The sequence below is a fragment of the Protomyctophum parallelum genome (assembly GCF_964188405.1).
Source record: "Protomyctophum parallelum genome assembly, chromosome: 11".
Classification (NCBI taxonomy): Eukaryota; Metazoa; Chordata; class Actinopteri; order Myctophiformes; family Myctophidae; genus Protomyctophum; species Protomyctophum parallelum.
Window position 1 is genome coordinate 33267792 of NC_139707.1, and position 10721 is coordinate 33278512.

Genomic DNA, 10721 nt, shown 5'->3' on the forward strand with positions numbered 1-10721 from the left:
ACAAACACTATCACAGTATAGAGCTAATTAACACTCAAAAACTTAATCCAGTGTTATTATAGTGCCAAATCACAAGTCGTCTCAAGCTTTCTTTTTTTCTTTCTTCCTTTCTCCATTTTCTTTTAATTTTTTTTTGTTTTGTTGCAACAGTGGCACTTAAAGGAGTAGTTCACCCAATCAATTACCATACTTATTTTCTATCAATTACACATGACTCAATAGGGTGAAGTTCTCCATTAAACCCCATACTTGATTGACTGGGGTTCCCAAGGGGTCTATCCTTGGCCCCCTTCCTTTTCCCTTTACACCAACTCTCTGGCAAAAGTATCCGATCTACAAGCTGACAATGCTTTGCAACGTGACCCCATTGGGAACATGTAGATCAGCTAATGTTGAGTGTCGCCGCTAGCCCCTCCTACGCCCAGCGAGGCCGGGGGAAAAAAAATCACGAGACGCACCAATAAATTGTGCCAGTGTTGAGTTCACAAGTTCCCTCCTCCTACCTCCATCTGGTCTCTCTCCAGCAGAGACGATGAACCCGAACCAGCAGGGCAAAAATCTGATATCTCCATAATACTTTCGAGTTGTAGTCCTGTTAGGTTGTGTTTACATGTGGGCTGTGGCGCAGCTTCATGTACCCCGAATCCGCTGGTTCGGGGTACATCATCTCTTCCCGAGAGACACCAGATGGAGGCAGGATGAGGGACTCACTACTGCCACCACCTGGCGGAGTCAGGTTACCAATAATTTAAACCTCCATGGAACCTCGACACTGGTTGTCAACATAAGGTCCGGGGACCTTTACAGGTCTGTTCTGTTCCCAGAGATTTTATTATCATTTATTTTGGGGGGCAATCAAATTACGGTCCACAAAAGAAAAACAACATGCCGTTTAAAACCATTTTATCCCCAATGGCCCCTATTCTGCGGTGAACGTTAAAAAACGTTAGGCTACGGCAAATCGTTGTAGGTTCATGTCCTGCCATTGGCAATTCAGATCGTCAGAGCATTGTCAGAAACAGAACATTGTCAGTGAAAAGGGTGGCATTTGCCAAGGTGCTAATTAAGCAGTAGAATTAGCAAGGCTAATCAGTGAATAAAACCTGCAGGAAAACATGCATTCTCAGAAAACCTTCAGGAAAGTGCAAAGAGTTGGAATGGCACATCTGTATATATATCATCCGTGCCAAAATCTGGACAATCCGAGGCCGTCCATTGACTTCTATTACACATGATGAAAAAAAGAAGTAGAAATGGTACACGTGTGGGGGGAAACAAAATTACTTGTGGAGGCACCAGCAGCCCGTGAGAGTTGTGAGAAAAACCCCAACGTGAAAGGCAAATTGTGAGAAAAAGCCATTGCAGCTTTCTGTTGGCAAATGTATTATGTATTTGTGTGTTTTGAGAGGCGCTAGCCCCTATGTTCAGCTTTGAGGGTTTGTGTAAACACAAACATTGAAGACAAAAGTGTGTAAACACAAACATTGAAGACAAAAGTGATAACACAAATTGTGATTGGCCAGAATAAGATGATGTATGATGATAAGAGCACCCCTCACTTCATACAGGTGTGATTTTTGTTTAAGCGTGCAGCTCCCCGCTTGCACCGGTGATGGAGTTGTCGAACCTGTGCTGAGAGAGAAGACAACAATGGGTTTCTTAAAGACGAAGGTCGAGATGGTGGGTAAGAGCTGGGGGGACACAGTGAGAGATTTACGTTCAAGTTTGTGACCACGGTGAGAGTTAGGTCGGCAGTTTCTTTCATTGTTTAACTTAATTTCAATTCCGGCATTCTGTCTTCCCTCTATCTTTAGCTTTAAACAGTATCAGGTCATTCATTCAGCCCTAAGATCCGTAATATGACGTCTCTCCAAACCTCACATCGTACTTCGCACATTGTGTCATCTGTCAACAAGACCTTATGGCACTGGTTCTCAATGTCTGGTTCGGGGTACAAGCAGGGGTCCATATTTCTTTGGAAAAGTTTGAGAATCGCCACATTGAGGCAGGGGTTCTCAAAGTGGTGCCCGGGGACCCACAGAGGTCCTTCTTGCAGGGGTTCCAGGGGGTCCCTACCTAAATTATATACATTTAGGAACAAAATGGACCCTTACAGATCTGCAACGGAAAGAAAGTGCACGAATAGAACAATTTGCAGAGTTGTGAGGGGTCCATGGTCTTATGGACACTAAACTGGATGGGGTCCTTGAAATGAGAATCACAGCATTTAAGGAGCGATAATTCTCAAGGTGGGTTCCCACCGAAAGATAAAATATTGGTTTGAGCCGCACAATTAAATAGAGTCAATGCAAAACCTGGCATGATATTATCTTTCGGTGGGAACGCGCCTTCGGGACGGAGACGTCGGCATCAGTCTTCGTCGTAGCAGTCATCCTCATCCTCGTCCAGCTCGTCGTAGTTCTCGTAGTAGTCGTCGTCTCCGACGTCGTCGTGTGCGGCGCTGCTCCGCATGCAGTACTCGGCCAGCGTGGTGGGCACCTTGACGCCGTCACGCTCCGCCTCGGCCTTGGTGGCGATCACCTGCTTGCGGATGACCTCCACGTACTCCTTGTTGCGGCCCTTGCTGTCGCGCCACTTGCGGTACATGACCGAGGCGTCGACGTTGGCCGCCGATGACACGTTGGGCTCATTGAGCAGCGAGATGACGCTGAGCAGCACAGTGCGCACGCTCTGCGTGGGGTTCCAGCGCTCCGACGGCAGCTCGCCGCTCGTGGGGTCGTCGATGGGCGGGTGCAGGATGGAGATGCACACGTCGCCGTTCTCGTATATGTTGGGGTGCCACATCTTGGTGAGGAAGCTGAAGGCGGGCGGCGAGTACGGGTAGTCGGCGGGGAACTTGATGCGTGCCTTGAAGTAGCCGCCCTCGTAGTGCGTGTTGGGCGGGCCGAAGATGGCCACGTCCCAGGCGTAAATGTTCGACTCGTCCACCAGGCTCACCTTGAAGCCCTCGACGGGCTCGTGCTGGAAGTGTTTCATCTCCAGCATCAACGCTTTCTGAGAGCCGGTTACGTGAGCCATGTCGCTGTTCCGCCAATGAGCTGTCGGCAAATAGCTTCGCTTCTGTATGAGTTTTCAAATGATATACAGTATATTAGCCAATAAGCCCTTATAGGTTTTGAACTCCACAATGATTTCCTTCCAGAAACACGTTAGAATTCTTTTGACTGGACTTTATGGAGTTCAAAGATTTCAACCAGATCAACTCTACTGCTGCTTACCAGCCACACGATGAGCATTCCTTCTAAATACTCCCATTGGCCTCCTTTAATGGTGCTGTGACATCATTATGAGTTTCATGCTCGTCCACCATTGGCTCTTTCTCTTATATGAATAATTACCTCTCTGCAACGTCCTTGTGATTGTTAGGATATTCACTGTCTCTCTCCCTCTCTCTCTGATCCGGCTTTGGGCTGACGTCACACACCAGTGAGCAAACTCATTTTCCATGTATAGGTATAACATTGTTGTCCAACGTGATGTGCCGATTTACGATGATGTTGTTGGGCTTATGTCTGTCTGTCTGTCTGCATGTCTGCCTGCATGTCTGCCTGCCTGCCTGTCTGTCTGTCTGTCTGTCTGTCTGTCTGTCTGTCTGTCTGTCTGTCTGTCTGTCTGTCTGTCTGTCTGTCTGTCTCTCTTCCTTAGACATAATTCTTGTGTGTGTCCCTTTTTATTCTAATAATAAAGTTGATTATTTCTTCTGTGTGGTTTTCTCCCTTCCTAGAAATGTCCTATATGAATCGGAAATATTTTGCATGTTGGCTCTGCTAGGGCTGGATTAATTAGCCTAATTCATTTGACGATTAATTTGCACACAAATAATTGCGGTTAACAATTTAATTGTGTTTTTGGCATCGGACATTGGAACATTATGAATAGAAAATACATTAAGTTTTTGCCTTTTAGGCTTTGTAATAAGGCCAGACCTGCATTTATTTATTTTTGCACTCACGACACCTTATGTTCAGTGTTGGGTCAGCTACTAGGCAGTTCACCATGGCAGTCGCTTGATCAAGCTACATTTCTGCCCCTGGAGATTGGAGAACTGTAGGTTGAAAAGCTACAGCTACATAGAAAAAGTAGCTGACCTACATTGAGCTAATTGTTTTCTCAGTGTTAAATTGATAATTAAAATGTAGCTCTGTCAACTGAGTTTTATTTTTAAAAAGGAACAAAAAAAGTTGAGGATACTGTTACAGTACATTATGACATTTGACCATCCTCAATCTTACAGATATCTTATCTGTAAAAATAAATAAAAAAGGAAAGACACATTTCCACGACCTCAATGAACAAAAGCATTGTGATTGATGATTAATGATGATGATGAAGTTAACAAAAATAACATAATGATCAGATTATCACAGGTGACTTCAGCTGACATTATAGGCCATATCACTTTCTCTTGGAACAAACAATACTGGTCTACTATCTTGTTCAAAACAAGGAAAATAACTATTGGTAATTATATTTTTATTGGTATGACCCATAGAGTTATTCATTTCGATGGAAGTTGCTCAGTGGCGTTTTGAAGCACCCACAAGAACGTTCTACGTGCAAACGAGTGCTCAATGTTAAACCCCAGCTGCACAGGGGTTCCTCGTCATAACCTTGACCTTGACCTCTGTACCCACAAGGGTGGCCGGAGTGTTGTCCATCTTACTTATATAGTGTTTCACACTGCCTTCTGCTGCTGTGAAGCATTATGACACCCCAGGCCAGACCAATCAGAGGCCAATTTTAGAGGCAGCTGTTGGCCCTCAGTGAACCCAGATATACGCGACAAGAGGCGGCAAGATGCCGCTTACAGCAGGAGTCTCTTCCTGGTTTTTAAACAGCTGGTTGATGGAAAATGCCGCTTACGCGCGGCTGCAACTTGTATTGTCGGCAAAGCGTTCCAATAGGACCACCGCCGCTGCAAGTTTCAGCCGTGCACGCACTTCATTTTCCATCCACCAGCTGTTCCACCGAAAGAGACTGCTGCTCTATGCAACTTGAATCTTCGTGAATCTACTGTTTGGGAGTAGGCTACCCAAAGTAATCTGAATGGATTAAAAAGGAACAGTCCACTCAATTACAAGAACACAGCAATGGTATATCAAAATGAATATAGATTATTTCCCAAATTTGTTTTTTGTAGTTAAGCTACTAAAAAGACCCAAAAAGTAATTTTAATATTTAATTAATATGCAGCCTATATGTGTCCACAGATCTTCACCTGAACATATTTTGCATCATACATAAAAGACCCCCCCCCCCCCCCCCCATACACGATTTGTGTATTTAATTTAAAAAACATTCCACAATTTTCACAAAGATTTGTTTGCTTGCAAGATTCTGCTTTTCAAATACCCCATGTAGGCTAAAGGCTAAACATAGGTTTAAGTGCTTGTGTGGCCTATATATGGCTATATAGTCACTTATTTTGTCTTGGTTTCAGAGACCTGGTTGCTTATTTCTCTCGCAAGATCTGGCAACACTGCATTAGTATCTGTAACACCTGTGAAAGATGTTCAGTACCTGGTCATACAGCGGTCTGCTGCTATAGCTGTCTAATTATGCATGAACATATTATTTATTATATTACCAGGGCCTACTGAGTAAAAAAGAAAACAGAAGTTGTTGTTTTTTTGCAACTGGTGTGAAACAACCAAAAAAGGGGCTTTGGGGCTTAAAAGTCTCAACAACAGCTCCCCTATATGCTAGTAGCTTCTGTGTCGGACTTTTGTTGCTGAAGAAGACCATGAAGTGGCCTACGTGTAGTGTAAACAAACTGTACGTAGGGTTCAGAGCGGGGCTAACCATGAAGCAACAACAGTAGGCTATATCCACTATTCATGATGGAGAATGGATAAGTTGCTCTTTATTCAAAGACTTCCATGAAGAGGCTGCTATATGAGTGCTGTAGCCTACGTGGAGCCTTATGGTGGAGCAGGCCCTTATTCTAGTCTTCTAACAGGTAAAAAGATTGCTAATTAGCTTTCATTCATTATTATCATTATTGGTTATTTATTGCTGCTGCCGCTGTGCAGAACCTCATGCTTGTGGTACCCGGTGTAGCTCGATATGGCCATGCATTGTGAGTTGTTAATATGACTGTATGTAATGATGAGCATTCTATATCAGGCTGCGTTTGTAGCCTACTGTAACCTAGTAAGGTTTATTAGGCTATTCTTATGTTCAAGTGGTTAAAATGACATTTACCAATTACCAATGAATATTTCACCTGATGTGTGTGCACTGTGCAGTGTGTGTGTGTGTGTGTGTCGCGCCCATTGCTGTTTACATTAAGACAGCAGTCAGCTCTGATAGACTGATTTTCTTGTGGCTTTTATGTTGTGTAGACTTTATTGGAACATTCCAGAGAGATAGAGAGAGAGGTTTAGGTTCCAAATGGGCATATTGTACGGCATGCATTTGAAAACAAAACTGAGGTATACACACTTGAAGTTGAATGGAATTTAAACATGTCATCAATTACTTCACCATTTGGTTTGCACCCCTCTTGTCTTGTCTGTCTGTCTGTCTGTCTGTCTGTCTGTCTGTCTCCCCATCAGTCAGTGGTAGTGCTGTATGTTTTCCTTTTCACTCGTTTCAGCTGCAAGTATATCAGTAACACAATGCATTTTACTGATACCAGACTACACAGCATGCTAGCCCCTCTCGGAACCCTCCATAAAGCTTTTCTGAAATTTTATGTCGCTTTATTGTAGGGTCCCTGTTCATAACTATATTTTCGTATGGGAATTTTGGAACGTGGACATAAATATTCTCACTAACATCGTATCTGCGCCGTTTGACGGCCTGTTTTCCTTTGAGGGCTTCTGAAATCGTGAACTATAAGTACCTATACAAACCGCTGCGAATATCTCCTGTGGCGCGGAAGCCGTTAAGTATTTTTACTTTGTACTTTGTTTGAACGATTTGGTCGCTTTATTTCTTCTTGTTTGTTTACCGTTTATTGTACCGCCTCCCGGTGTGCGGTTGGCTTGTGCGGCTACGTCCCTGCCTCTGATCTGCTCTGTCATAGCTATAGCGCCACTAGCTAGCCAGATAGGCGGTACAATGAGGTGTCAATAAACAAGGAAGGAAGAGAAGAATCAAAGCGACCAAATCGGTCAAACAAAGATTAAAAATACTTAACGGCTTCCGCGCCACAGGAGATATTCGCAGCGGCATGTATAGGTACTTCTAGTTCACAGATTCAGAAGCCCTCAAACGAAAAAAAAGTCGTCAAAGAGCGCAGACAGGCCGTAAACACGGTGTTTATGTTTTATTATGTTCGCGTACCAGGTGGCAGGATACTGCTGCAACAGGACCCCATGGTCTGTGTCGTCAAAAATGTCAGAAACTTCAGTACCATTGGGTTCTGCTTGGAGGGCTAACAGCATGCATGCATTATACTGTACAGGCTACTACTGTGTGTGTGTGTGTGTGTGTGTGTGTGTGTGTGTGTGTGTGTGCGCGCGCGCGCATGTGCTTGCACGCACATGTGCACATGCACCAACTTTGCCACATCAATGAGAGAGTTTCACAAGTTCAGAATGTGAGTGACTACAGTACTTATGAATGAATGCCGTCGGTCTCTCCATTATTATATATCTCTATTATTTCCACAGCGCCGGCTGCGCTGAGGCCCTTGTTATCCATGGGTTCAGAGAGAGAGAGAGAGAGAGAGAGAGAGAGGGAGGGACCGGGATGGTGGCTCTTTGTGGCTTCGAAGGGAAATGTTACATGTGGTAAATTATTCTTGGCAGGCCTTTTCAAAGAGACCCTCCTCCTCCCTGCTGGAACAGTTAATATTTCTGACTGTACTGTACTGTACGGGTCGGGCCGGGTCGAGGCGCCCAGCGCGGCCCTTTGGGCCCCATAGTTGTGGTTTTTTTAAAGGGAAAGAGGCAGATCAGTGGTGGAAAGCAACTATAAGTACATTTCACGGTACTCCAGTGCTGTACTTTTTGAGGTATATTTGTATACTTTACTAGTATTTCCGTTATTTCCAATACTTTGACTTCTACTCCACTACTTCTACTGTATACATTTCGGGCGTTTGAAAATAGCAGATCTACAAGCTCACAATGCGTCGCAATGCATCACGATTGTGAGTAGATCGGATTTTTTTACATTTGAAAACTTGAATTGGGACATTCTGCATAATGAGTACTTTTCCATCTGGTACTTCAAGTATATTTTGATGCCAATACATTTGTACTTTTTACTACTTTTTTTTTTACTACTAAAATGTAGTTTTAAGTACATTTTGAATTCCGGACTTAAAATTAGGCCTACTTGTATTTGCACTATTGAGTACTTTTTCCCACCACTGAGGCGGCCATTGATCCGTTCACCTCTCTCTCTCTCTCTCTCTCTCTCTCTCTCTCTCTCTCTCTCTAATAAGCCGCGGTTTGGCCCCGTACGGGCGGGCAGGCTGCGCACACACCAGCCTCTGACGCACGCATTTCCAAAATGATGCAGCGTCGTCTGATGATGGGCCGTGACTGTATGTATGCAGAGAGAGAGACCCTCCCCGCCCTGTCAGTCTCTTTCTCCCATAAAGAAACATACATGCTAAACGCTCACATCTCTCTAGATCTTTGAAATATATTGCTTATGGGCGACGAACCATAACCGCCCTTCTTTTGTTTCTACATAATTAGCTTGGTTCCCGGGGCATAGATGATGTCAAATGGTAGGCTAGGCGGGTTTCTGAACTGTACATAGCCAGAGAAAATAGGCCAATATGGTACAGTCCTACAGTGGTTCTCAAAGTGGGGTCTGGGGACCCCCAAGGGTTGTTGAGGGAGTTCCAGGGGGTCCCCCAGCTAAATGATAGTTTGAAACAAAAAGGACCCTAACGGATCCATTTGGTTCCATTTGTATACTCTGAGTTAAATTAACATTGCTTTTACGATATAAATTGGGGTTCCAGAGATAGAAATTGCATTAAATGGGGGTCCGTAGCCTAATGGATGTCAAACTGGGGGTACTTGAAATGAAAATGGTTGAGAATCACTGCTAGCGCCATAAAAAAGTCATAAATCTTCTTTTATGGGGGTCCCTGGCTGGCATACCTTTTCAAATGGGGTCCGCGGGCTAATAAGTGTCAATTTGGGGGTCCTTGACATGGAAAAGTTTGAGAACCACTTGCGTATTATATGAGGAGCATTGTGAGGACCAGTTTGGATTGTAAATGGGTGAAGTGGTCCAGACTGCATGCTGACAGGCTCACAGTGTGGTATAAGACCTGTGGTGGATAGCAAGTACATTTACTTAAAGGACCACTTCAACACTTTTCAACCTATCTTCATATAATTGGTCCTCACTAATGATAAAATACCACACATTTTGTGACATCATCGTTAGGCAGATTTTTACATTTATCAATCAACAATGACTTCCATTTTCACATTGCAACTTTTCAGGAATAGAAAGCCTGCCGTTTTTAGCTTGGATTCCCCATCGATGATGTCACTGGTGGACGGGTTTCTGAACTGCCCACAGCCCTCCTATGAGACACAGACTGAGTAGGAAAATATTGTGGAATTTTATCATGAACATTAGGACCAATTATATGAAGGTATATTGAAAAGTGGTGAAATGGTACTTAAGTACAATTTTTACTTGAGTATTTCCAATTTCCTATAGGCCTATGTTTACTTCTACTTCTAATTATTTGAAAACTTTAGTTACTAGTTTACTTTGTAGATTTGGAATATTATTATTAAAAAAACAGTAACCACCAATACAGTATATTCCGGCCATTTGAAAATAGTCGATCTACAAGCTTTACGTACATTTTCATGCCAATAATTTTGCACTTACTCAAGTACATTTAGAATTCTGGACTTTTAATTATACATAGTAATTATACAGATTATTTCTATATTGAAGTATTGATACATTTACTTAAAAAGTAAATAATGTGGGTACTTTTTCCACCACTGGCGGTAACCTTCATGGGTAAAATTCACACCAAAGGCCAGCTTGATGACATGCTGGTGGTCAGGCCTTGTCCAACAGCTTGATTTGTTTTGAAGACGCCAGCAGAGGGCAGCCTTAACCACATAAAAAGTGAGGGATTTTGATTGCAGGCCAAAAAACCCCCCAAACAAAGCTTTTAAATGCTATTACTGTTAAGAAACTTCATCAAACGCTAACTACAGCCCGAGTGACTTAAAGTGCTTTAGTGGTATAGCAGCTTCCTGTAGCCGACCGCGGCACACAAAGCAACAACAGTAAATTTAAAGAGTTTATTGTGAATTGTCCTCCATTAAATTAATGGCGTTCTAAACAAAAAGGCACATTAAAAGTATTGCCTTTCAGCGGAACCCGAAGCCCATATTTCAGACGTTATTGAGAAGCATCGGTAATTCATCCATCGCCCAGTGAACGTGTCAAGAGTCGGCTTGAAGGCATTAACGCTCCCCCCACACCGGATATAAAGACAATGAAAAGAGGATTTATTAACGGAGGGAGAATCAATCAATAGGACGATGATATTCCTATAGCCTGGGCCGCCGCTGCTGCTGCCGAGTGACAAATGATTGTTGGCACAAAGTTTGTGCCTGGGTTGTTTGTGGGTTCGCTTCGGGAGGGCCGTACTCAATCACACGCCGCGCCCTCTGACCCCGGCGGTGTTTCATAAAGCAGACGTGTATAATATGCGCAGAAAAAAACGTGCGGAAACAAGCTGGTAACAC

The 10721-nt window shown here is 43.6% G+C and overlaps 1 protein-coding gene across 1 annotated transcript; it reads right to left on the reverse strand.

The window, feature by feature from the left end:
- Window positions 1–2370: 2370 nt before the first annotated feature.
- On the reverse strand, window positions 2371–3039 carry LOC310866973 (ubiquitin-conjugating enzyme E2 R1-like; the record flags this gene model as incomplete). Its single annotated transcript, XM_083776768.1, has 1 exon — window positions 2371–3039. One exon carries the CDS (start codon window positions 3037–3039, stop codon window positions 2371–2373), a length of 669 nt encoding a protein of 222 aa, XP_083632894.1.
- Between the last annotated feature and the right edge of the window lie 7682 nt (window positions 3040–10721).